This window comes from Rhinoraja longicauda, chromosome 8 (genome assembly GCF_053455715.1).
Source record: "Rhinoraja longicauda isolate Sanriku21f chromosome 8, sRhiLon1.1, whole genome shotgun sequence".
NCBI lineage: Eukaryota > Metazoa > Chordata > Chondrichthyes > Rajiformes > Arhynchobatidae > Rhinoraja > Rhinoraja longicauda.
This window is the reverse complement of record NC_135960.1, coordinates 69,775,184-69,803,165: the sequence shown is the minus strand read 5'-3', so window position 1 is coordinate 69,803,165 and position 27,982 is coordinate 69,775,184. Positions and strand designations below refer to the sequence as shown.

The window sequence follows — 27,982 nt, the reverse complement described above, 5'->3', positions numbered from 1 at the left end:
GTGATACTTTTTTTATTAAAACAAACTGAAATCCTTCATGGCTAACAAGCTGTTGAGGGAGGGTGGTTCTGCTGCAAGACACAGGGTGGGGAAATGTGGAGGAGAAAACTCAGAGCTGCAGGCTGTCCTTGGAAAACTGATGGCGATACTTTATAAGGCGCTGGTCAGACCGCACTTGGAGTAGTGTGAGCAGTTTTGGGCTGCGTGTCTGAGGAAGGATGTTGGAGAGGGCCCAGAGGAGGTTCACGAGAATGATCCCAGGAATGATTGGGTTAACCTATGATAAGTGTTTGAAGGCTCTGGGCCTGTACTCGCTGGAGTTTAGAAGGATGGGGGGGGGACCTCATTGAAACGTACCGAATAGTGAAAGGCCTAAATAGAGTGGATGTGGAGAGGATGATTCCACTGGTGGGAGAGGCCATAGCCTCAGAATAATAGGAATAATGGAAAGGAGGAGGAATTTCTTTGGTCCGAGGGTGGTGAATCTGTGGAATTCTTGCCGCAGGAGGCCTGACCTCGGGTGCTATCAGTGTGTGGAGTTTGCACGCTCTCATAGTGACCGCGTGGGTTTCCTCTGGGTGATCTGGTTTCCTCCCACATCCCAAAGATGTGCAGGTTTGTAGGTTAATTGGCCCTCTGTGAATTGCCCCTCGTGTGTAGGGAGTGGATAAGAAAGTGGGATTACGTAGAACTAGTGTGAACGGGTGATCGATGGTCAGCATGAACCCGTTGGGCTGAAGGGCCTGTTTCCATGTAGTATCTCTAAACTAAACTAAAACTTAAAGCTTAAAACTAAAGCTTAAAACTTAAAACTAAAGCTTAAAACTTAAAACTAAGGCTTAAAACTTAAAACTTAAAACTTAAAGCTTAAAGCTTAAAACTTAATGCTTAAAACTTAAAGCTTAAAGCTAAAAACTAAAGCTTAAAACCAAAGCTTAAAACCAAAGCTTAAAACCAAAGCTTAAAACCAAAGCTTAAAACCAAAGCGTAAAACCAAAGCGTAAAACCAAAGCGTAAAAGCAAAGCGTAAAACCAAAGCGTAAAACCAAAGCGTAAAACCAAAGCGTAAAACCAAAGCGTAAAACCAAAGCGTACAACCAAAGCTTACAACCAAAGCTTACAACCAAAGCTTAAAACTAACAAACCAAATGAAACTAGATTGGATGGACTGGGGGAAGAGGGGCTGGATCAGGAGGTTGGATGAAGGCAGAGACGACCCATGCCATTGAATGTTCGTTTTACCTCACCGTGCTGAGCTCCTGGCATTCACACTGTGTACTATCTCTACTCAGGTGTCCTTTGACGTCGGTGTGGAGGCCAAGAGTTGCCCGGACGGCAGGCCGAGGGACAGCTTTACGATTAAGCCGGTTGGTTTCAAGGATTTGTTGCGTGTGACCGTGGGCTACATCTGTGACTGCGAATGTGCCGGCGCCAAGCAAGCCAACAGCTCCAGCTGCAGCGGGAACGGAACCCATGAGTGTGGGGTGTGCCAGTGCGACCCGGGCTACCTGGGTGCCAGGTGCGAGTGCCAAGACGGGGAGGCCAGCGAAGTGTTCCAGATGTCGTGCCGTGAGGCGAAGGAGAAGCCAATCTGCAGCAGCAGAGGGGAATGCAGCTGCAGCCAGTGTGTGTGCCAAGAGAGCGAGTTTGGGCGGATCTACGGGACCTTCTGTGAATGTGATGACTTCTCCTGTGCGCGGCACAAGGGCATTCTCTGTTCAGGTGAGCTCGCTGTCTACCTGTCTAACTCCAGCATGGCTCGCTGCCGACTTTGCTCTAATCCTTTGTCCCCCAAAGAAACTAGTCCCGAAGGAATATAAGGACGTACCTTATAGAAAGGAGATGAGGAAGAATTTCTCTAGTCAGAGGGTGGTCTTCTTCTTTTGTGTCCATCATCCATGTTTCAAATGTTACATCACTGTCATCTTTGGAAGTAAGAATAGAAAGGCAGATTATTATCTGAATGGTGTCAAGTTAGGAGGAGGGGGAGTTCAACGAGATCTGGGTGTCCTAGTGCATCAGTCAATGAAAGGAAGCATGCAGGTACAGCAGGCAGTGAAGAAAGCCAATGGAATGTTGGCCTTCGTAACAAGAGGAGTTGAATATAGGAGCAAAGAGGTCCTTCTACAGTTGTACCGGGCCCTGGTGAGACCGCACCTGGAGTACTGTGTGCAGTTTTGGTCTCCAAATTTGAGGAAGGATATTCTTGCTATGGAGGGCGTGCAGCGTAGGTTCACTAGGTTAATTCCCAGAATGGCGGGACTGTCGTATGTTGAAAGGCTGGAGCGATTGGGCTTGTATACACTGGAATTTAGAAGGATGAGGGGGGATCTTATTGAAACATATAAGATAATTAGGGGATTGGACACATTAGAGGCAGATAACATGTTCCCAATGTTGGGGGAGTCCAGAACAAGGGGCCACAGTTTAAGAATAAGGGGTAGGCCATTTAGAACGGAGATGAGGAAGAACTTTTTCAGTCAGAGGGTGGTGAAGGTGTGGAATTCTCTGCCTCAGAGGGCAGTGGAGGCCAGTTCGTTGGATGCTTTCAAGAGAGAGCTGGATAGAGCTCTTAAGGATAGCGGAGTGAGGGGGTATGGGGAGAAGGCAGGAACGGGGTACTGATTGAGAGTGATCAGCCATGATCGCATTGAATGGCGGTGCTGGCTCGAAGGGCTGAATGGCCTACTCCTGCACCTATTGTCTATTGTCTATTGCCCGTCCTGAAAAGGGCGCAAGCTTACGGCGACAATCATTGTGAGCCTCGCTTGTACGATAGATGATGGTGGTAGCAGAATTATTTCAGGACACTTCCAGTTCCCAGCCCCGCTACGTGGACGCTTCTGCTATGGGGCCTCAGAGGGTGGTGAATCTGTGGAATTCATTGCCACAGACGGTTGTGGAGGCTAAGTCGGTGGATATTTTTAAGGCTGAGATTGACAGATTCTTGATTAGTACGGGTTTCAGGGGTTATGGGGAGAAGGCAGGAGAATGGGGTTAGGAGGGAGAGATAGACCAGCCAGGATTGAATGGTGCTGAGACTTGATGGGCCGAGTGGCCTACTTCTGCTCCTATGACATCAACTTCTGAACAAAGTCTTGATTTTGGGATGGAAACCTGTCAATAGCTGTTGGGGGATTTTGGAGTGGCAGATACGAAGGATTAATGTGAAACCATTTTATAAGAATCTCAACTCAATTGAGAACATTTATAGGAAAAATGTGCGTTGCCATGAGGGAAGGTCGGCAAGAAAACACAGCATGTGTCTGGATTTTGGACATTACACTTTCCATCAGAATCTTTGTTGCAAATCAGCAGGATTAATCTAGTAAGAAGTTACTGGTATTTATTTACGAAATGCTGGAGTAACTCAGCAGGTCAGGCAGCGTCTCGGGAGAGAAGGAATGGGTGACTTTTCGGGTCGAGACTGAAGAAGGGTCTCGACCCGAAACGTCACCCATTCCTTCTCTCCCGAGACGCTGCCTGACCTGCTGAGTTACTCCAGCATTTTGTGAATAAATACCTTTGATTTGTACCAGCATCTGCAGACATTTTCTTACACAAGAAGTTACTGGTGGTTGGGGGAGCAGACCGCCCAACATTTGATTTTACAAATTCATAATTTTGATGTCCAAAATTCAGAATTTTACATCAAAATTCATAATATGGCACGTAATGCAACTTTTGCAGCAAAAAAAGCATGCATGCCAAATGCACATACGCGCTATGCTACATTCATGTGTGAAAAACGACTATTATTTCCACTTGGACTACATGTACAATGTCAGGCCTATCATGAGTATATTCTGCTATTTATAGAAAGGTTACTGAACAGAAATAGATTTTACAACACAAAGAAAAAATTGTTTTGTTTTTTCTATTTTGCTTTCTTGTTACACATCCCAATTCTCTAGGTATTGAATAAAAGAACAATGGTCTTAAAATGTATGACTAAGTTTAAAACTGCACACACCTACTTTCATTGAAGACATACTTGCTCCAGTGGTCTTCAATAGCAAATCACAACGGTCTATGTCCCCCCCAACCCCTCCCCTCTCCTTAACCCTACTCCCCCCACCTCCACTCCCCCCTTCCCCCCCTCCCCCGCTCCCCTTTCACCCACCCCCTTCCTCCCCATCCCCATTCCCCTCCCCACCCACACTCTCCTCCCTCCCCTTTCACCCACCCCATCCCCTCTCAACATCAACGGGCCTCATGCTATGCAAGCGAGGCCGGGCGAGCGGCGAGACCAGGAGCGAGGGGCGAGGCCAGCGACGACACCAGCGGCAAGCGACGAGCGATGAGGCCAGCAGCGAGGGGCGAGGCCAGCGGCGAGGGGCAGGGCGAGCGGCGAGCGAAGAGGCCAGCGGCGTGGGACGAGCGACGAGGCGAGGGACGAGGGACGGGGCCAGCGGCGAGGGACGGGGCCAGTGGCGAGGCCAGCGGCGAGGGACGGGGCCAGCGGTGAAACATGTGTTTTGCGCAAAAATGTGAGGCGAAATCGGAATGGCGGAAATGAAATAAGAAAGCGGAAAGTTTCCGCCAAATTGGGACGGGTTGGGAGGTCTGGGGGTGGGGTTGCAGGAGAAGGTTTTTGGCCATAGGTAAAGAGTCCATGCGAGCCAGTGACAGTTTTACGTGATGTTAGGTGTACAGTTTACAGCTGCTGGCACATTGCCAGCTGTTCTGGTGCAATGACAGGGTGTAGCCTGTTTGACCCACAATGTCCATGGTGAACATGATGTTCAGCACCTACCTCGTTGTTTATTGCTACCATGTTTTGCTCTGCTTCTGGTTTGGTTCTAGTTAGGAAGTGAATGACTTTCTAGGTGATTGAGTTTAAAGGTGATAATATGAAAAAAATCATTTTAATGGCACCATGGTACGGTATAACAGTCCGTCCATGCGCGTGATCATTGCAGAATACTTTGATGGCCTGCCATGACCAATTTCAGTTCTAGATTAAACCACAAAATACTGGAGAAACTTAACGGGTCAGGCAGCATCTGTGGAGGGAATGGACAGGCAATGTTTCAGGTTGGGGCCCTTCGTCTGATGCTTCGCCTGTCAATTCCCTCCACAGACACTGGGTTCATCCGGCACTTTGTGTCTTGCTCGAGATTCCAACATCTGCAGTTCCTTGTTCTTCCATGGTCCAGAACGATTGCCCATGCGATCCAATAGAAAAGTGAAAGCCAGACACAGGAGTGCAGGAGTAACTCAGCGGGTCAGGCAGCATCTCTGGAGGAAAAGGATGGCTGACATTTTGGGTCGGGGAGCCTCCACTCGTTCCGCGGTCCTCCACAGTTCTGGTAAAGGGTCCCGACCCGAAACATCAGCCACATGGTGAGATTGGGGAGTTTGGTTGAGGAAGCGAAGGGCCTTAAGGCCCTCCTGGTAGGGGATAGAGGTGTAGAGGGACTGTAGAGGTATCCGTGGTAAAGATGGGTGAATGGGGGCCCGGAAACGTTGAACACTGCACTGGGTCTGTGTTGCAGTGAATGCAGCCTCTCTGTTTCATTGTTTACTGGAGGTGGTGTGTTGGTCTTTGTAGACAGACGTGAGCGATCGGCAGGCTCCTTTTTGTTTATATCAAAAATATTTATTCAAATATTAAAATAATATATACAATACAATAAAACCAAAACAGAGCCCACCACCACAAGACAAGCAGTAAACTATTACGCAACTATCTTACATTCCTTGTCAAGGATGCATTCCACCCCCTGCGGTGCCCAGCGGTCCCGGAAATCCCCCAGGGTGCCCGTGGACAGCGCGTAGTCCCTCTCCAACACCACCCGGGCACGGACGTAACCCCGGGAAAGGGGCAGGCAGCCGGCTCGGGTAGAGCCCTCTTCCGCCTGGCGCCGTGACTCGCGGATGGCCAGCTTGGCCAGGCCCAGGAGCAACCCAACCAGGACATCTTCGGCCCTGCCCTCTCCCCTACCCATAGGGTGTCCAAAGATGAGGATGGTGGGTATGAAGTGCAGCCAGAAGGCAAGGAGCAGCCCCTTTAGATATTGGAACAGGGGCTCGGCAGGCTCCTTGGGCTGGGATGGTGGGCTGGGTCATCACTGGGCTCGGTGGCGATGGGGGGAGGATGAGACGTGCAGACTGGTGGTGGTGAAGGAGGGTGTTGGGCTGAATTAGCCAGACCACAAAGCTATTGTCACTTTGCCAGGATAAATCAGGGAGCAGACAGAGCACAGATAGGAGTGGCACGGTGGTGCAGCGGTAGAGTTGTTGCCTCACAGCGTCAGAGATCCGGGTTCCATCCTGACTGCGGGTGCTGTCTGTACAGAGTTTGTGTGTTCTCCCCGTGATCACGTGGGCTCTCTCCGGGTGCTCCAGTTTCCTCCCACATTCCAAACACGTGCAGGTTTGTAGGTTAATTACTTCGGTAAAATTGTAAATTGTCCCTTGTGTGTGTAGGATAGTGTTAGTGTGCGGAGATCGCTGGTCAGCGCGGACCCGGTGGGCCGAAGGGCTTGTTTCCGCGCTGTATTTCTAAACTAAAGCTAAAATAAACTAAACTGAGACAGAGGGTGCTGCTTGATTTGAAATTCTAATATCGGTAGTGTACTGATTTTTTTTAAAGGCACAAAGTGCTGGAGTAACTCAGCAGGTCAGGCAGCATCATTGGAGAACGTGGATAGGTGAAGTTTCGGGTCGGGACCCTCAGTCCTACTCCACGAAGTGCTGGAGTAACTCCGAGAACTCTGCACTGATAAACTGCCCATTGGGTAAGTTGAACGTTAATCCACCCAGCGAGCCATATATGGGAGCAGCTTGTCCTATTGGCAGGAAGTCCGGGCTGCTGGAAGTACTTTCTGAAAGTTCAGAAGTACTATTGCAGAACAAACGTAAGCAATCTGTGTCTGAGATTGTGGTGCACCAGGGCTTAGAAACATAGAAACATAGAATGTAGGTGCAGGAGTAGGCCATTCGGCCCTTCGAGCCTGTACCGCCATTCAATATGATCATGGCTGATCATCCAACTCAGTATCCTGTACCTGCCTTCTCTCCATACCCCCTGATCCCTTTAGCCACAAGGGCCACATCTAACTCCCTCTTAAATATAGCCAATGAACCGGCCTCAACTACCTTCTATGGCAGAGAATTCCACAGATTCACCACTCTCTGTGTGAAAAAAACCTTTCTCATCTCGGTCTTAAAAGACTTCCCCCTTATCCTTAAACTGTGACCCCTTGTTCTGGACGTCCCCAACATCGGGAACAATCTTCCTGCATCTAGCCTGTCCAACCCCTTAAGAATTTTGTACGTTTCTATAAGATCACCCCTCAATCTTCTAAATTCCAGCGAGTACAAGCCGAGTCTGTCCAGTCTTTCTTCATATGAAAGTCCTGCCATCCCAGGAATCAATCTGGTGAACCTTCTCTGTACTCCCTCTATGGCAAGAATGTCTTTCCTCAGATTAGGAGACCAAAACTGTACGGCTTCTTGTTTAGTTTAGAGATACAGCACGGAAACAGGCCCACTGAGTCCACGCCGACCATCGATCACCCACTCACACTATTTCCATGTAATCCCACCCTCTCATCCACTCCCTACACACGAGGGGTAATGTACAGAGGGCCAGTTAACCTACAGACCCTCACATTTGTGGGATGTGGGAGGAAACCGGAGCACCCGGAGAGAACCCTATAGACGACTGTGGAAGCTAAGTCATTGGGTATTTTTACAGTCGAAGATTGATTAGTAAGGGTGTCAAGGGTTATGGAGAGAAGACAGGAGAATGGGAAAGGCAGATCAGCCGTGATTGAATGGTGGAATAGACTCGATGGGCTGAATGGCCTCGTTCTCTCACGGCTTATGAACGTGAACTCCTCTTAAAATACCTCCAATGACCCGACTTCCATGTCCCGCAGAGATTCACCACACGGCAGGAAGGATCCATACACCTTTCCGTTTTAGAAGCTGCCGCCTTCCTCAGTACATATCCATCTATCAAGTCCCTATTCACAACTCTGCACCTCCGCATCTACCCGAGCACGCCGCCCTTATGTGTAGGAATTGCAGATGCTAGTTCATACTGAAGGTATGGACCAAACAGCAGTTGGGACTATTGTAGCTGGGACATGTTGGTCGGTGTGGGCAAGTTGGTCTGAAGGGCCTGTTTCCACGCTTTGAATCACTCTTTGATTCCAGGAAGATACAGAATGCTGGAGTAACTCAGCGGGTCAGGCAGCATCTCTGGAGAACATGGATAGGTGACGTTTCACAGAGTGCTGGAGTAACTCAGCAGGTCAGGCAGCATCTCTGGAGAACATGGATAGATGACGTTTCACAGAGTGCTGGCGTAACTCAGCGGGTCAGGCAGCATCTCTGGAGAACATGGATAGGTGACGTTTCACAGAGTGCTGGAGTAACTCAGCAGGTCAGGCAGCATCTCTGGAGTTCCTATTGAGGAATAGGTGACCTTTCAGGTCGGAACCCTTCTTCAGACCCTCCCTCAGGAGTTTCTCCAGAGATGCTGTCATGCCTCCCTTTTGATCTTGTGTTGCAGTGTCGACCATTAGATCAAATGTTGGTAATATTTGTGCCGCAGTCTCATCCATCTTACAAATATATGCATTCTAATAGGGTCACTGAGTCGTACAGCACATCAATAGGCCCTTCGGCCTAACTTGCCCATGCTGACCAAGATGCCCCCATCTACACCAGTCCCACATGCTCGCGTTTGGCCCATATCCCTCCAAGTCTTTTCTATCCATGTAACCGTCCAAAGGTTTTTTACACGTTGTGAAAACCTTCCAGAGATGCCTCAACTACCTCCTCCTGCAGCTCGTTCCATACACCGAGCACCTTTTGTGTGTGTAAAAAAAAAAAGTTGCCCCTCGGGTTCCTATTAAATCCTTCCCCCTACACCTAAACCTATGTCCTCTGGATCTCGATTCCTTTGCTCTGGGCAAGAGGCTCTGTGCATTTACCCGATCTATTGGTATACCTCTATAAGATTGTTCCATATACCCACCACCCTCTGTGTGGAAATAAAGACCCTTCAGCTGCCACTAGTTCCACTTCCTCCACATTCACTTCCTGCTCTCTGATTTTGTTTACATTTTCCGTCCCTTCCCGTCTCCCTCGACCGCATTTCACTGCCCCGTCACGAGAACCTTCCTCCTCTCTAATTAGTTTGGAGACGGTGCATTCCAGAACCCAAGCACGCACTGCATTTACTGAAATCACTTTCTGAAAATCAGATTTGCATGAACTCTTTTTTTTCATCTGTTGTAGTTGGATTTGAACCATGTCTGGTTCACTGGATTAACTGCTGCCTGTGTTTCATCAAATTGAACCCAGAGTTTGTTAGTCTACAGTTTGTTAACTAAACTAAACTTCACTAAACTAAACTTCACTAAACTAAACTTCACTAAACTAAACTTCACTAAACTAAACTTCACTAAACTTCACTAAACTAAACTTCACTAAACTAAACTTCACTAAATTAAACTTCACTAAATTAAACTTCACTAAACTAAACTTCACTAAACTTCACTAAACTAAACATCACTAAACTAAACTTCACTAAACTAAACTTCACTAAACTAAACTTCACTAAACTAAACTTCACTAAACTAAACTTCACTAAACTAAACTTCACTAAACTAAACTTCACTAAATTAAACTTCACTAAACTAAACTTCACTAAACTAAATTAGATGTTAGACACAAAATGCTGGACTAACTCATTGGGACAGGCAACATCTCTGGAGAGAAGGAATGGGTGACGTTTCGGGTCGAGACCCTTCTTCAGACTGATCCGTTTGTGTCTACATAAAGCATTTTGAGTCTACCTTCGATTTAAACCAGCATCTGCAGTTTTTTTCCTAAACTGTAGGCTCATCAGCTTGGTAGTTTAGTTTAGTTTTTTTGTCACGTGTACTGAGGTACAGTGAAATGCTTCTTGTTGCGTGCTATCCAGTCAGTGGAAAGACAATACATGATTACAATCAAGTCATCCACAGTGTATAGATACAGGATAAAGGGGATAAAGTTTAATGCAAGGTGAAGACCGATTAAAGAAAGTCCGAGAGTCTCCAATGATGTAGATGGGAAGTCAGGACCGCTCTCTAGTTGGTGATAGTCTGAAGAAGGGTCTCGACCCGAAACGTCACCCATTCCTTCTCTCCAGATGTTTATTGACTGGACTTTATCTTGCCCTAAACGTTTCCCCCTTTATCCTGTATCTGTATATTGTGGACAGCTTGATTGTAATCATGTATAGTCTTACCACTGACTGAATAGCACGCAATAAAAAAGCTTTTCACTGTACCTCAGTGTGCGTGATAATAAATTAAACTAAATGAGTTGGGCTTGACCTCATGTTCAGCACTGACATTGTGGGCTGAAGGGACTTCTCTTCTACTGTTCCATGTTCTAGGGTGGCTTCCATCTCAGTGTATTGAGTATAGAAGTTGGGAGGTTATGTTGCAGATGTGAATACAAGACATTGGTGAGGCCAAGTTTCGAGTATTGTGTTAAGTTTTGGTCATCATGTTATAAGAAACATGTTGTCAAGCTGGAAAGGGTGCAGAGACTGTTTACGAGGATGTTGCCAGGACTCGAGGGCCTGTGCTATCGGGAGCAGGCTCGGACTTTATTCCACGATCGGTAGTTGAGGTAGGCCTTATCACGGCGTTTAAGAGACATTTGGACAGGTACGTGGTTTAGAGGGATATGGGCCAAACGCAGGCAGGTAGGCCTAGTGTAGATGGGGCATGTTGGTTGGCATGGACGTTGGGCCAAAGGGCCTGTTTCCATGTAGTATGAATCTATGCCTCTATTTACCACTTTGCAAACTTGCCCAGTCTGTTCCGACAGAGTGAGACTTTCGTCCACCCTTTGCTCAAAGCCTGCACCATCTCTGCTGGGCGTGCGTTATTAGCTGGTCTCTAAAGCTGATGATCGCGTTGCTCATCTACTTACCAAGGCTCTGGGCATCAGGGCAACAAACCACCTGAGTTTGTGGCAGCAGGTCTTCAGACAGGTAACAAACGGTGTTACAAGCTGTAGCTGGGCAGAACACAAGCCCTCTATCTCGGTGCACGTGACAATCATAAACTAAACTAAATAATGCAACATTCTCTGCAGAGTGCAGCACTCCATCACCCCACATAGACACAAAGCACACTCACAGCTCGGCATTTTGATCAGATTCACTTTGAAACCATGGAAGGCTTCCATAAATCCCTGTAAAATTGGAATCTTCCTGGCTGCTGTAGATTTTAGATTTTTAGATTTTAGATTGTAGTCTGCAAGCATTCCTCCGCTCAGTCCACCTCGGCCTATGCTATCTCCCGGTTGCCAAACACTTTAACTCCCCCTCCCATTTCCCACACTGACCTTTCTGTCCTGGGCCTCCTCCACTGTCAGAGGGAGGCCCAACGCAAATTGGAGGAACAGCACCTCATATTTCACTTGGGCCGCTTACACCCCAGCGGTCTGAATATTGACTTCTCTAACTTCAAGTAACCTTTGCTTTCCCTCTGTCTCCGTTCCCCCACCCTAGTTCTCCGACTACTTTCGCTGTCCTCCTGGTTAATTTTACTATTTGTGTGCCTCGTTGTCACCTTCCCCTCGGCCAACAGTGGACCATTCTACATTTCCTCGATCATCGTCTGCTTTGATCTGTCGTTTTCACACATTATCACAGGGGGGAGCCTCCCTCCCCCCTGACTCTTAGTCTGAGGGAGAGGGAGGCTAGAGATATGGAAGGGTAATGTGTGACCCGAAACGTCACCCATTCCTTCTCTCCAGAGGTGCTGCCTGTCCTGCTGAGTAACTCCAGCATTTTGTGTCTATAAAGTCAAAGTATATTGGTCAAATTTACCAAAGGCTGCCGGTCTCCATAGGTCGCTCTGCATTTGCCCTCATCCTTCTGCTGGATGGTCTTTTCTCGACTTTTATCTTACATTCCAATGAAGGGAATACGCATAAGAAGCTACCTGAAATGTTGAATTTTGTCCAACCTTCCTGTTTCTGTTCCGAGGTTCAACTGCATCCTGCTGATGCACCACTGACAACAACTTTTAACTTTAATGCTTCTATTGCTCCACTGAGCGCTTGGGAAATTTGTGCTCTCATTGAAAATTCTTGATTAGTAAGGGCGTCAAAGGTTATGTATGGGGAGAAGGCAGGAGGATGGAGTTGAGAAGTGAAGATAGATCAGCCATGACTGAATGGCGCAGTAGACTCAATTGGCCAAACTCTGCTCCGATGTCTTATGGTCTGATGCTGACCAAGATGCCCCACCTGCCCGTGTTTGGCCCTTATCCCTCTAAACCTTTCTCATCCATGTACCTGTCCAAATGCAATTTAAATTTTGTTTATGGTACCTTCCTCAACGACCTCCTCTGGCAGCTCATTCCATACACCCACTACCGTCAGTGTGATTAAAGTTGTGCTGCAGGTGCCTATTAAGCCTTCCCCCCCCCCCCCCCCTCACCTTAAACCTCTGCTTTCCCGTTGTAATTAGATAGTCATTACAATGTGAGTGGAAACAAGAAGGTTGTGGTACCTCTGACCCAGTCTGTGATCAAGTTATAGCATCATGTGGCACCAGCTTTGTAGTTTAAGGCAGTGTCACTTTTCATGAGAAGGCAGCTGTTTGGTGAGAGTGTATGAAGGAACTGCAGATGCTGGTTTAAATTGAAGATAGACCCAAATGGCGGCACGGTGGCGCAGCGATAGAGTTGCATCCTTACAGCAAATGCAGCGCCGGAGATTAGCGTTCGATCCTGACTACGGGCGCCGTCTGTACGGAGTTTGTACGTTCTCCCCGTGACCTGCGTGGGTTTTCTCCGAGATCTTCGGTATCCTCCCACACTCCAAAGACGTACAGGTTTGTAGGTTAATTGACTGGGTAAATGTAAAAAATAAAATAAAAATTTGTCCCTAGTGTGTGTAGGATAGTGTTAATGTGCGGGGATTGCTGGGCGGCGCGGACTCGGTGGGCCGAAGGGCCTGTTTCCGCGCTGTATCTCTAAATCTAAATGCTGGAGTAACTCAGCGGGACAGGCAACATCTCTGGAGAGAAGGAATGGGTTGAGACCCTTCTTCAGACTTGGTGAATGTTGCATTGCTAGGAGTAACCCCAGGCACGAGGTGTGGCTACCAGGGACATGCTGGTGGATAGTTGTTGACATTGTAAATTGCCCGTAATGTGGGTGTACCTCAGGGTTTGTGAGAGGGTTTCAGCTACAGGAAAATACGGGGGCAAGTGGACTTGATAAGTTCATAAGTCATTGGAGCGGAATTAGGTCATTCGACCCATCGAGTCCACTCCATCATTCGATCATGGCTGATCTATCTCTCCCTCTCAACTCCATTCTCCTCCTTTCTCCCCATTAAGCCTGACACTGTACTCATCAAGAATCTGTCAATCTCCTTCAGAAAAACAGCCAATGACTTGGCTTCCATCGACGTCTGTGGCAATGAATTCCACAGATTCACCACCATCTGGCTAAAGAAATGCCTTTCCTTTCTAAAGGTACGTCCTTTTATTCTGAGGCTGTGCCCTCTGGTCCTAGACTCTCCCACTAGTGGAAACGTCCTCTCCACACCCACCCTATCCAGGCCTTTCACTATTCGGTAAGTGTCATGAGGTTCCATTGATGTGTAGGAAGGAACTGCAGATGCTTGTTTTAATTGAAGCTAGACACAAAAGGCTGGAGTAACTCAGCGGGACAGGCAGCATCTCTGGAGAGAAGGAATGGGTGACCTTTCAGCTCGAGACCCTTCTTCACACCCGAAGGTCTCGACCCGAAACGTCACCCATTCCTTCTCTCCAGAGATGCTGCCTGTCCTGCTGAGTTACTCCAGCTTTTTGTGTCTATCTTGGGTTCAATTGATGGGCCCGCCTGAATGCTGGCATGAACTTGGAGGGCCGAATGGTCACCTTCTATCTCATGAAGAAGCATAAAGGGAGGAAGCATGCTGTATTTTAATTAAAGAGGTCAGTGAGGTTGATATTAATAACGTTTGCTTTGACCTGAACTAATCTCGACTGGTTGCTGGATGCGTAAACGATGAAACAGATGTCGCCACACTGCTTCAGAGTTTTCCTCAACATGATCTTTATTTTACGCTGGTCTTTATTTTACGTTTGATGTTGTAAGTCGTACAAAGCCTGCCCTCGCATCTACATGTTAACCTCTAGGTTGAACTGGTCCTAGCAGGAAGTTGACTGAAGGAGCCTTAGGATAGAAGTGTCTCTTGTTCTCTCTCCTTTATTGCCACCAGCAGCAATCTAATTTAGTTGAACGATTAAAAGTCAGTTACTGGTAAACCCAGCGGCATTGTTCATTCAGCTCGCATTCTCTTTCGAACAGTGACTTTTGATAACAGGATAATTAATGCTTTGAACAGAGAGGGAGAATTTAACCCTTCGGTGCATGCACTATTTGGCTTTCAGATATGTTCAGAAGTTGACTTTTGTATGTATTTCTTTGTGCGACTGAAATTACAATTCGGTGAGCTCCACTTTATATTTACACCAATCAGCCAAAACATTATGACCACTGACAGGCGAAGTGAATAACATTGATTATCTTGTTACAATGGCACCTGTCAAGGGGTGGGATATATTAGGCAGCAAGTGAACAGTCAGTTCTTGAAGTTGATATGTTGGGATGCAGGAGAAATGGGCAGGAGTAAAGACCTGAGCGACTTTGACAAGGGCCAAATTGTTATGGCCAGATGACTGGGTCAGAGCATCTCTAAAACGGCAAGGCTTGTGGGGTACTCCCGGTCAGCAGTGGTGAGTAACTACCGACAGTGGTCCGAGGAGGGACAAACCACAAACTGACGACAGACAGGGTGTTGGGCGCCCAAGGCTCATCGATGCGCGAGAGCAACGAAGGCTATCCCGTCTGGTCCGAACCGACAGGAGGTCGACTGTGGCACAAGTCACGGAAAATTTTAATGGCGGTCCAATGAATTAATTAATTAAAATTGTTGAGAGCATTAGCGACGCAGTGGTGCTGGTTTCCGATGGGCACGGTGATGGACGCCCCACACATCTCTGTCCTCCATACAGCTGGCCAGCTCCTCTTTTGTCTCTACATATGCGTCTTCCATCAATGTCTTCAGCATGGTCGTGTTTGGTGGTCCCGGGTTCCGTCTTCCATGGGAGGGTTCCCACAGCACAACCTTGTTTGCTGGTGTTTCGGGATGGCGGTGGCAGTGACCAGCCAGCCTCATCCTTCTCCACCTGATCTTCTCGGTCAGAGGTGGAATCTCCCCGTAGAGCTGGGTGTGGTCCCTCCAACTGACATTTTGAACTTTCCTGAGCATTTGGGTGTGGACACCATCGAGAGACTTGGACAGTGCTCGAGTGAGAGTCCATGCCTCACACCCGTACGATAATATCGTCGCTACAGTTGCATGGAAGAATCTCAGTTTGAGACCCTTAGACATCCGAGACGTCCAGATTTCCCCCATGTTATTGAGGGCTTTCCATGCGAGCACTTTCCGGACCTTGATGTCCTTCTCCAAGCCCAGCATCCTCGCTCCCAGGTACTTGAAGTCCTCCACTTTTAGATTTAGATTTAGAGATACAGCGCGGAAACAGGCCCTTCGGCCCACCGAGGCCGTGCCGCCCTGCACACTAACACTATCCTACACACACTAGGGACAATTTTTACATTTACCCAGTCAATTAACCTACAAACCTGCACGTCTTTGGAGTATGTGAGGAAACCGAAGATCTCGGAGAAAACCCACGCAGGTCACGGGGAGAACGTACAAACTCCGTACAGACGGCGCCCGTAGTCAGGCAGCAACTCTACCGCTGCTCCACCGTGCCGCCCTTGAGAGATGCACCGCCACTGGTCTTAAGAGGCTCATGGTCACCACCGTTGAACGCCATGTACTCCGTCTTCTTGGCATCGAGGTGGAGGCCCACGTTCTCGCACTCCGTCTCGGAGCAGCTCTTGTGCCTCCCCGATGTGATCTGACAGCAGGACGATGTCATCAGCGATTTCAAGCTCTGACAAGTTGACTGACCCCATTCTTCTCGAATACCTTGGGGTGATTGTGAAGCCGAGGTCCACGTGTTCCTTGTTTTTTTACCCAGGATAGGGGAATCAAGAGCCAGACGACATAGATTTAAGGTGAGAGGGGAAAGATTTAATGGTGGTCACAGGAGAAATGTGTCACAATACACAGTGCATCGCACCTTGCTGCGTATGGGGCTGCACACGGAGGATATCTCGGTCTGATGGTCAGTAAGCCAACCATAGAGTACAATAAAAGACACAAAGTGCTGGAGTAACTCAGGCTGCATCTCGGGAGAACATAGATGGATGAAGTTTCAGGTCAGGACCCTTCTTCAGACACCCTTCCGTCTTGAGTCTGAAGCAGGGTCCCGGCCCAAAAGGTCACCTCTCCATGTTCTCCAGAGATGCTGCCTGACCCGCTGAGTTACTCCAGCACTCTGTGAAACGTCACCTATCCATGCTCTCCAGAGATGCTGCCTGACCCGCTGAGTTACTCCAGCACTTTTGTATCTTGTTTTGTAAACCTGCATCTGCAGTTCCTTATGTCTCCAGTTCAATGTTATTTTTGATGTGCGTTGGCGGCTGGATAGTGCAAGGGCGATCTTGATAGTTTATAAATGCAGGAAGCACAGTCACAGGACAGTCTTCCGGTCTGAGATATTGCTTGTCAGCTGATGGTTTTAAAGGAGAAAATAATCAACCTGCAAAGTCATCTGACCTTCAAGCTGTTGAAGCAAGCTATTTCTGGATATCAGTGAATCAATCAGCCGGGGGCAGATAAAAACAATGAACTTTTAAATTCTCTGCATTTAATATCAAGCTGAACGTACCCTGCTGTTACAGATTGCATTGATTAGTTATGCCTCAATTGCCAGTTGTACACAGACCGGATCTAACGCCGCTACTAATCGATTGTGCATAAACTTGTCATGCTGTGAAGCTTTCGTTTCACTTGTAATTAAAAATGGATTATCGCGTGTTTGACGTTTCAAAGACATCGGCTGCTGAGATATTGGGAGAAGTGTGCGCAAACAGAGGGTGGAGAGGCACGGTGGTGCAGCGGTAGAGTTGCTGCCTCACAGCGCCAGAGACCCGGGTTTGATCTTGACTAGGGGGGCTGTCTGTACAGAGATTGTACCTTCTCCCCATGACTGCGTGGGTTTTCTCCAGGTGCTCTAGTTTCCTCCCACACTCCAAAGACGTGCGGGTCTGTAGGCTAACGGGCTTGGTATTAGTGTAAATTGTCCCGAGTGTGTGTAGGATGGTGTTACTCTGTGGTGATCACTGGCCGGCATGGACCCAGTGGGCCGAAGGGCCTGTTTCTGCGCTGTATCTCTAAACGAAACTAAACTGACAGCTGGGATAGGGGATCAGGAAGTAGTGGGGCCGTTTCACCGCCTCAGTGATCTCGGACCAGTCCATCCTCCAGAGCTGTCTGTGGAGTTTGCTCGTCCACCCTCTGACCTCCAGACTCACCTCCCCCCTCCCAAAGATGTGCGAGTTGGTGGATAGATTTGCTGTTCATAAGTGATAACAGAATTAGGCCATTCGGCCCATCAAGTCTACTCCACCATTCAATCATGGCTGATCTATCTTTCCCTCTCAACCCCATTCTCCTGCCTTAGACAATAGACAATAGACAATAGGTGCAGGAGTAGGCCATTCAGCCCTTCGAGCCAGCACCGCCATTCAATGCGATCATGGCTGATCACTCTCAATCAGTACCCCGTTCCTGCCTTCTCCCCATACCCCCTAACTCCGCTATCCTTAAGAGCTCTATCCAGCTCTCTCTTGAAAGCATCCAACGAACTGGCCTCCACTGCCTTCTGAGGCAGAGAATTCCACACCTTCACCACCCTCTGACTAAAGAAATACCTCCTCATCCCCTTTCTAAAAAGTATTGTAAATTTCCCCGGTGTGGGACGAATAAAGGAATATATTATGTCCTTTTATTCTGAGGCTGTGTCGTCTGGACCTAGACTCTCCCACTAGTGGAAACATCCTCTCCACATCCACTCTATCCGGGCCTTTCACTGTTCGGTAAGTTTCAATGAGTTCTCCCCCTCGCCCTTCTAAACTCCAGCGTGTACAGGCCCAGTGCCGTCAAACCCTCATCATTCATTAACCCAATCTTGGGATCATTTTCGTAAACATCCACTGGACCCTCTGCAAAACCAGCACGTGGGGCCTAAGTGTGCAGGTATTGGTGTAATCTGAGGGGAATTGATGGGAATGTCGGAAGAATAGGTGAAAGGGAAAGTTATGTGGAAAAAGCCTTGTGTGGTAGGGACAGGTGGGCTGTCTCATGAAGCAACAGAGCAGCGTGGTCCGACAACTAATGGGGGTTAAAACAATGAGAAATTATCTTACCCCGTCTACACTTCACGCTGCCTCGGCAAGGCCAGCAGCATTATCAAGGACCAGTCTCACCCCGGTCACTCCCTCTTCTTCCCTCTCCCATCAGGCAAGAGGTACAGAAGTGCGAAAACGCACACCTCCAGATTCAGTGACAGTTTCTTCCCAGCTGTTATCAGGCAACTGAACCATCCCATCACCAACTAGAGAGTGGTCCTGAGCTATCTCTTTGGTGACTCTTGGACTATCTTTAATGGGACTTTACTGGACTTTATCTTGCACTAAATGTTATTCCCTTTATCCTGTATCTGTGCACTGTGGACGGCTCGATTGTAATCATGTATAGTCTTTCTACAGACTGGATAGCACACATCTAAAAGCTTTACAATGTACCCCAGTACACGTGACATTAAACAAAACTAAATTACTGATGTGTGTGAGATCAGAAGGGTCTTAAGGAATTCATAGATTTATAAAATTAAACTGCACAGAAACAGGCCCGTCAGGCCAAACGCGGCCTATAAAGGAAATTAATTTCGGGTCTAAAGAGGAGGCATGTGCAATTTCTAGAAAAAGCAACAATTTTTAGTTGGAGTGTTGTAGAGTCAGAGTCACACAGCCCGGAGATGGGTCCTTGGGCACAGCTCATCATGGATACCGACCAATGAGCATCATGTATGCCAGTCTCAGTTTCTCGCATTTGGCCCGTATCCCTCTAAACCCTTTCTCTCCATGTGCCTGTCTAAGTGTCTTTTTAATGCTGTCGTTGTATTTGCCACAACTACTCCAGCAGCACTATTGTTGCCTCACAGTGCCAGAGACCCGGGTTCCATCCTGAGCTCGGGTGCTGTCTGTGTGTGGAGTTTGCACGTTCTCTCTGTGACTGCGTGGGTTTTCTCTGGGTACTCCGGTTTCCTCCCTCGCTCCAAAGGCATACAGGTTTGTTGGCTAATTGAAAACGTACAAACTCCGTACAGATAGCACCTACAGTCAGGATCGAACCCAGGTCTCCGGCGTTGCATTCGCTGTAAGGCAGCAAGTATACCGCTGCACCACCGCCCAATATAAATTGCCCCTAGTGTTTCGGGAGTGGATGCGAAACTGGTTAAAGCATAGAATTAGTGTGAACGGGCGATTATTGGTCGGCGGGGACTCGGTGAGCCAAAGGACTATTTCCAAGCTGTGTTACTAAACTAAACTAAGCTAAACCTGACCTAACCTAATCTCCCCTCATCTGGCAGCTCAGAGCACCAACTGAGTAGATGTTCTGCCTGGAGGGAGGATCTGGAATAAACATATTTTCAGAATGAGGGATTGCCAATTTATATCGGGTTACTAGGGGAAATTCCACTCGGAATCGTGAATATTTAAGATCCTCTTCTCCAAAGTGCTGCCGAGGCTGAATCTTTGAACATATTCAAGGCCAGGGTCGAGAGTTGTTTGGTCGTTAGCGTCCGATGTGAGGAGGAGCAGACAGGAAGCCAGGCCAGGCCAGGCCAGATCAGATCAGCAATGAGTTTATTCAGTGTGGATAACTTGCCCCGGGCTCTGAATGCTCCCACATTCCTCGGCTCTCACTCGCTGTGCTGCACTGAAAGTGTTTTTATGGCTGCAGCAGTGGCAGGACTAATGAATAGTGCTGCCAGAATTACTTGACCGCAACTCCACACTTGCCTTTGTGACCCTCGGTTCTATTTTTAAACTGCGTGTTTATTTGTCCTCCTTGCGATGAAGGCAGTAATTAGCAGTGTCTGGGCTGCTCTTGGGCAGAGTTTGATTCACTATGTGGTCATTGCTGCAAGATAGACACAAAAAGCTGGAGTAAAGAAAGATGGAAGAAACTAAAGGTTCAGACATAGTTACTGTGAACAGTATCAACCCATGCAGACCATAAACATAAGATAGACACAAAGTGCTGGAGTGAAGGAATGGGTGACGTTCTGGGTCGAGACCCTTCTTCAGACTGAGGGTCAGGGGAGAGGGAAACCTTTTTAGATTTAGATTTTAGATTTAGAGATACAGCGTGGAAACAGGCCCTTCGGCCCACCGAGTCCGCGCCGCCCAGCGATCCCCGCACACTAGGGACAATTTTTACATATTACCCAGTCAATTAGCCTACATACCTGTACGTCTTTGGAGTGCAGTCTTGTCAGAGAGAGGAGGAGAACTTCTTCAAAGTAGACATACCTTGAGGAGATTTTGCAGTGGAGCGGACGAAATGTGTAGGAAGGAACTGCAGATGCTGGTTTAAACTGAAGATGGACACAAAAAGCTGAGGTAACTCAGGCAACATCTCTGGAGAGAAGGAATGGGCGACGTTTCGGGTCGAGTCTGAAGAAGGGTCTCGACCCAAAACGTCACCCATTGCTTCTCTCCAGAGACGCTGCCTGACCTGCTGAGTTACTCCAGCATGTTGTGTCTATTCCAAGGAACTGCAGATGCTAGTCTAGTTGGGCTCTGTCTCCAGTGAGGATCCTTCCCAATGGAGCGGCCGGGAATGCCAGGAATCAGATACGGCAGCGGATCACAACATTGCTTTATGCGTGCAGGGTCTTTATCATAAAATGTTTCAGTGATAGGAAGAACACTGATGTGCCTTCCCGAACCCCCATACGCTCTGATGGTATTGCAGTCACTGTCACAGGCTGACATCCTTCAGCGAGGTGAACCCTCAGAAAGCGTCTGGACCTGATAGCATACCTGGTCGTGTTCTCAAAACCTATGCAACTGGATGAAAACAGTATCGTCCAGGTTCAGAAACAGCTTCTTCCCTACAGCCATTTGGCTATTAAACATTACAACCTCGGGGTGTGGAGCGGTAGAGTTGCTGCCTTACAGCCAATGCAGCGCCGGAGACTCAGGTTCGATCCTGACTACCGGCGCCGTCTGTACGGAATTTGTACGTTCTCCCCGTGACCTGAGTGCGTTTTCTCCGAAATCTTCAGTTTCCACCCACACTCCAAAGACGTACAGGTTTGCAGGTTAATTGACTTGGTATAAATGTTAAAAAATAGTCCCTAGTGGGTATATCCTATAGGATAGTGTAAGAAAATAACTGCAGATGCTGGTACAAATCGAAGGTGTTTATTCACAAAATGCTGGAGTAACTCAGCAGGTCAGGCAGCATCTCAGGAGAGAAGGAATGGGTGACGTTTCGGGTCGAGACCCTTCTTCAGACTGGTGTCAGGGGGGCGGGACAAAGGAAGGATATAGGTGGAGACAGGAAGACAGAGGGAGAAATGGGAAGGGGGAGGGGAAGAGAGGGACAGAGGAACTATCTAAAGTTGGAGAAGTCAATGTTCAATGCGGTATGAACATTGACTTCTCCAACTTTAGATAGTTCCTCTGTCCCTCTCTTCCCCTCCCCCTTCCCAGTTCTTCCTATAGGATAGTGTTAATGTGCGGGGATCGCTGGGCGGCGCGGACCCGGTGGGCCGAAAAGGCCTGTTTCCGCACTGTATCTCTAAATTAAACTAAACCTCAAATAAGCTCTGAACTACATAGACTATTATTATTATTGCACTATTACTGGTTGTTTGTGTGTGTGTGTATATATATATATATATATATATTATATGTGTATTTGTGAGTATGTGCATATAGACACACATTGAACTTTTTTTTATCATTTATTATATTGTTTATGGTGTACTGTGTTTACATATTCTGTTGTGCTTCTGCAAGCAAGAATTTCATTGTTCTATCTGGGACACACGACAATAAAACACCCTTGACTCTCGTGACTCACCAGATGAGTTGAGATCCAGGAGTCAAGTCAAGTCAAGTTTATTTGTCACATACATATACAAGATGTGCAGTGAAATGAAAGTGGCAACGCCTGTGGATTGTGCTAAACTACAAAACAGAATAGACAATAGGTGCAGGAGTAGGCCATTCGGCCCTTCGAGCCAGCACCAACTAATAGGGAAAAAAAAATTTAACACAAAAAAATAAATTAATACAGTAAGTTAAATTAGTCCCTGGTGATATGAGAGTTAACAGTCCTGATGGCCTGTGCCAAGTAACTCCGTCTCATCCTCTCTGTTTTCACAGCGTGACAGCGGAGGCATTTGCCTGACCGTAGCAGCTGGAACAGTCCGTTGCTGGGGTGGCAGGGGTCCCCCATAATGTTGCTGGCTCTGGATCTGCACCTCCTGATGTATAGGTCCTGCAGGGGGGCGAGTGTAGTTCCCATGGTGCATCCAGCCGAACGCACTACTCTCCGCAGAGCCTTCCTGTCCTGGGCAGAGCTGTTCCCAAACCAGACTGTGATGTTGCTGGACAAGATGCTCTCTACAGCCCCAGAGTAGAAGCACTGAAGGATCCTCAGAGAGACTCTGAATTTCCTCAACTGTCTGAGGTGGTAAAGGCGCTGCCTTGCCTTACTCACCAGAGCGGCAATGTGTGTTGTCCATGTCAGATCCTCTTTGATGTGGACTCCCAGGTATTTAAACCTGCTCACCCTATCCACATTTATCTCCAGTGGCGTGTACTTCCTCGGATGTTGAGCCCTTCTAAAGTCCACAATCAGCTCCTTAGTTTTTGTGACATTCAAGAGGAGGCTATTGTCCTGACACCAGAGTGCCAGATCAGCAGCTGATGAGGTTGGAACCCCTCAGTAAAAGTATCCGTTCCTCCTGCACCAGCAAGTGTTGTGAACCTGCAGCATTGACGATTTCCTCATTGTGCAGCTGGTTGTTGGCGGGTGCCTGATAAAATGGGGCTGGTCTTTTATATAATGTTATTGAAAAGGCAAATTGAAACCAGCTGCAACAACAAATGGTTGAAACTATGGGCCCGGGTAAAACTTCCTGACTGTTCCAAGAGCAGTATGAATCATGGTGTTACGCACTCTGTATGTACCAGGTGGCATTGTTGACACTCGGAACTGCAGATGCTGGCTTGCAAAAAGAGATACAAAGTGCTGGAGTAACTCAGCAGGTCAGGCAGCATCTATGGAGAACATGGATGGATGTCTCTGTTGGGTGTGCGGGGATCGCTGGTCGGCGCGGACCTGCTGGGCCAAAGAGCCTGTTTCCACGCTGTATGTCTAAACTAAACGAAACAATAGACAATAGGTGCAGGAGGAGGCCATTCGGCCCTTCGAGCCAGCACCACCATTCATTGTGATCATGGCTGATCATTCTCAATCAGTACCCCATTCCTGCCTTCTCCCCATACCCCCTGACTCCGCTATCCTTAAGAGCTCTATCTAGCTTGAATACATTCAGAGAATTGGCCTCCACTGCCTTCTGAGGAATATCCTTCCTCAAATTTGGAGACCAAAACTGCACAGAGAATTCCACAGATTCACAACACTGACTGAAAAAGTTTTTCCTCATCTCAGTTCTAAATGGCCTACCCCTTATTCTTAAACTGTGGCCCCTTGTTCTGGACTCTCCCAACATTGGGAACGTGTTTCCTGCTTCTAACGTGTCCAACCCCTTAATAATCTTATACGTTTCAATAAGATCTCCTCTCATCCTTCTAAATTCCAGTGTATACAAGCCTAGTCGCTCCAGTCTTTCAACATATGACAGTCCCGCCATTCCGGGAATTAACCTAGTAAACCTATGCTGCACGCCCTCAATAGCAAGAATATCCTTCCTCAAATTTGGAGACCAAAACTGCACACAGTACTCCAGGTGCGGACTCACTAGGGCCCTGTACAACTGCAGAAGGATCTCTTTGCTCCTATACTCAACTCCTCTTGTTATGAAGGCCAACATTCCATTGGCTTTCTTCACTGCCTGCTGTACCTGCATGCTTCCTTTCAGTGACTGATGCATTAGGACACCCAGATCTCATTGTACGTCCCCTTTTCCTAACTTGACACCATTCAGATAATTCTCTGCCTTCCTATTCTTACCACCAAAGTGGATAACCTCACACTTATCTAAACTAAACCCTTCATTTCCTCCGCCATTGGCTAACAGCGGCTGTGGTGTAAGCAGTTCACAAGGTGCAAAAGAGCTCCTGACCTGGAACAAGAATCGCCTTCCACTTGATGCCACTTTCATCCCACCAGCCCTGTGATGAATGGAACATCCTCCCTAACCCAAAACCGGACCCACTACCGGGAACCTCATCTCCTCCACTGCCCTTTTAGCATTCTCAATGGACCATGCCCTCCTGAACTCTCCTTCACCAAATCTTCTCTCCACCTCCAACAACCACCCCCCATCTCACGGCGCTTCCCCACCTTGCCGCACGAGATACAGCATCTACCCCATCCCATTCTCCTGCTCCGCTCTCCAGGAATCCAAGCTCTGTACAAAAGCAGGCTTCAGCAGTCACTTCATGGCTCTCCAGCAGTTTTCACCCATTGTCGTACAATGGTAAGAGGCCAAACACAACACTCTGGGAGTGGTACAGATTCAACGTAACTATTCAAGTGTTGTTCTGTCTCTCTGCTTTGTTTATACCTCACTCTGTCTTTGCTACCCATTCAGATGTGACAACTGGTATTTAACGTGTGAAAACACACACCTCCAGATTCAGGGATAGTTTCTTCCCAGACGTTATCAGGCGACTGAACTGTCCTATCACCAACTAGAGAACGGTGCTGACCTCCCATCCACCTCATTGGAGACCCTCTGACTATCTTCAATCAGACTACACGAGACTTTACCTTGCATTAAATGTTATTCCCTTTATCCTGAGTCTGTGCACTGTGGATAGTTTGATTGCAATCATGTATAGTTTTTCCGCTGACTAGATAGCAAGCAACACGTGCCAATAATAAACTGAATTATAACTTAGTTTACCAAAGGAAAGACTATTCTGGAGTCAGGACCATCCCCTGACTCGTGATCACGTTGAAGAATACTTTAATGAAACTGAATGCCGTCAAACACTAAAGAAGGGCCCGATATTTATGGTGGAATTACCAAATTCATGTCTATGACTTGATGGCCATACCAGTGAGTGTTGTCTAGGACTTAGTGTAGTTTAGTCCCGTGGTGAGGTAGAGTTCGGGGATAGGGCCAATGTACACCAGGAACAGGGATTGGCCGATGTACCCTACAAAGAGGCAGGCATTGCTGGGGCCCATGCAAGTGCCCATGGCTACGCCTTGGATTTGGAGGACATAGGAGTCGTCGAAGAAGTTGTTACGGGTAAGGACCAGAGCTCTGCTAGGCGGAGGAGAGTGTTGGTAGAGGGCTGGTTTTACATTCGAGGAAGAATGGTGGCACGGTGGCGCAGCGGTAGAGTTGCTGCCTTACAGCGAATGCAGCGCTGGGGACTCGGGTTCGATCCTGACTACGGGCGCCGTCTGTACGGAATTTGTACGTTCTCCCCGTGACCTGCGTGGGTTTTCTCCCAGATCTTCGGGTTCCTCCTACACTCCAAAGACGTACAGATATGTAGGTTAATTGGCTGGGCAAATGTAAAAATTGTCCCTAGTGGGTGTAGGATAGTATTAGTGTGCGGGGATCGCTGGGCGGCGCGGACCCGGTGGGCTGATGGGCCTGTTTCTGCGCTGTATCTCTAAACCTAAAAATCTAAATCTAAACGTTTAATTTATTTTGGGAAGGATCTGCAGACGCTGGTTTAAACTGAAGATAGACAAAAAGCTGGAGTAACTCAGCGGGACAGGCAGCATCTCTGAAGAAAAGACCCTTCTTCAGACTGGTTTAAGTTTAGTTTAGAGATACAGCGCAGAAACAGGCCCCTCGGTCCACCGAGTCCACGCCCACCAGCGATCCCTGCACACTTGCGTTATCCTACACACTAGTGACAATTTACAATTATACCAAGCCAATTAACCTATGTCTTTGGAGTGTGGGAGGAAACCGGAACACCCAGAGAAATCCCACGCAAGTTACTGGGAGAATATACAAGTTTCGTACAGACAAGCACGTGTAGTCAGGATCGAACCCGGGTCTCTGGCGCTGTGGGGCAACAACTCTGCCGTTGCGCCAACATGCCGCCCATGTTAACCCGATCAGCCACCCAGGGAATGTTGTCCAGGAATTGGCACCATGCATCGGTGACTGTTGTCTGGGACTTGATACCCTGACCAGTCATCCAAGGGATGGCGTCCAGCAATCGATGTCCACATCAGCCCACTCCGTGAGTGTTGTCCAACAATTGTTCCCACGCATCAGTCCACCCAAGGAATGTTGTCTGAGAGTTGAAACCCACATCAGTGAATGTTGTCCAGGACATGTTGGAAGAGTTGCATGTTCTTGGATGAGTCACGAAGAGAACTGAACAAGCAAACATGTTCGCATTTTTTCAACGTCTCGTTGGCTGACTTAGCCCGTGGCTAGAGACCCACATTCCAGCAGATGCTGAAGATTGTCTGCAAGATGGGAACAGGGAGATTGTTTTGCATGTTGTGCCTTTTTTAAATCTCGCTTGGTGAGTGGTGATGGCGCTGGGTAAATGGGACTGTTCTCTGTTGATTCCGAGTCAACAAGTCTGTTTAGTGTTCAGAGTTGTGCGAGGACTGGAAGGGTTGTGTTCTCCTGCGTCACTGGAGACTGGGGTGATCACGGCAGAGTTGCACGCATTTTAAGATGCTGTTCCATGCAGTATTCCACGCATTTTAACATAGCAAGGTCCCATCGGACGCCAAACATCCTTTGCACTACCTCGCCCAGGATTCACAGCAACTGGGACCTCAACGCCTGCTCATAGTTTTTGCTGATGTCAATGCCAGATGAGGGCATGTGAGGTTGACTGTACAGGCTGGTGAACTATTATAATGCAGACATTGGAAATAATCAGACACAAAGTGCTGGAGTCACTCAACGGCTCAGACAGCATTGAAAATCGAGCGATTGCTGCAATCCTGGAAAAGGGAAGGTATCATTTCTCTCGCTTTCCTTTTGTGCAATTTCAAGGTCACGAGACTCCCAAAACTGCAAGCTATTGGAAAGTGATGTCGTGCAGAGTTGCACTTCTGGTTTTGTTGACTGGGGCTCACAAGTTTGCAAGTGACAGGAGCAGAATTAGGCCATTCGGCCCATCGAGTCTATTCCGCCATTCAATCTTGGCTGATCTATCTTTCCCACTCAAACCCATTCTCCTGCCTTCTCCCCATAACCCTTGACACCCGTAGCAATCAAGTATCTGCCAATCTCCGCCCTAAAAATACCCAATGACTTGGCCTCCACAGCCTTCTATGGCAATGAATCCAACAGATTCACCACCCTCTGACTAAAGAAATTCCTCCTCGTCTCCATTTCTAAAGGTGCGTCATTTACTCCTCTGAGACTGTGCCCTCTGGACCTAGACTCTCCCATTAGAACACAGAATATGACTGGAAGCAGATTTTTAAGACCAAGTCGACATTAAAAAAAACGTTTGGACATGTACATGGATAGGATGGGTTTTGAGGGATATGGGCCAAATGCAGGCAGGTGGGACTAGTGTAGATGGGACATGTTGCCCGGCGTGGGCAAGTTGGGCCGAAGGGCCTCTTTCCACACTGAATGGCTCTATGACTCTTATCTCTGGCTCAACAATCACAAATAACATGGAGGATAGCAGAAGTAACATCGTACAATGCAGGCACTTGCTGGTCCACACACAAGATCTGGATATTGTCACTGGCCCACAGTCTGGAAATACTGCCCTTAACACCCAACGAGCTC

At 47.9% G+C, this 27,982-nt stretch overlaps 1 protein-coding gene across 2 annotated transcripts in view; it reads left to right on the top strand.

Moving 5' to 3' along the window:
* Nucleotides 1–27,982, top strand: part of itgb5 (integrin, beta 5) — an 88,816-nt gene that overhangs the window by 39,653 nt on the left and 21,181 nt on the right. For both annotated transcript variants that reach the window (XM_078404189.1, XM_078404191.1), the window contains one exon: nucleotides 1,293–1,722. In XM_078404189.1, coding sequence (XP_078260315.1) covers nucleotides 1,293–1,722 — 430 coding nt within the window. The remainder of the gene's footprint in view (nucleotides 1–1,292; nucleotides 1,723–27,982) is intronic.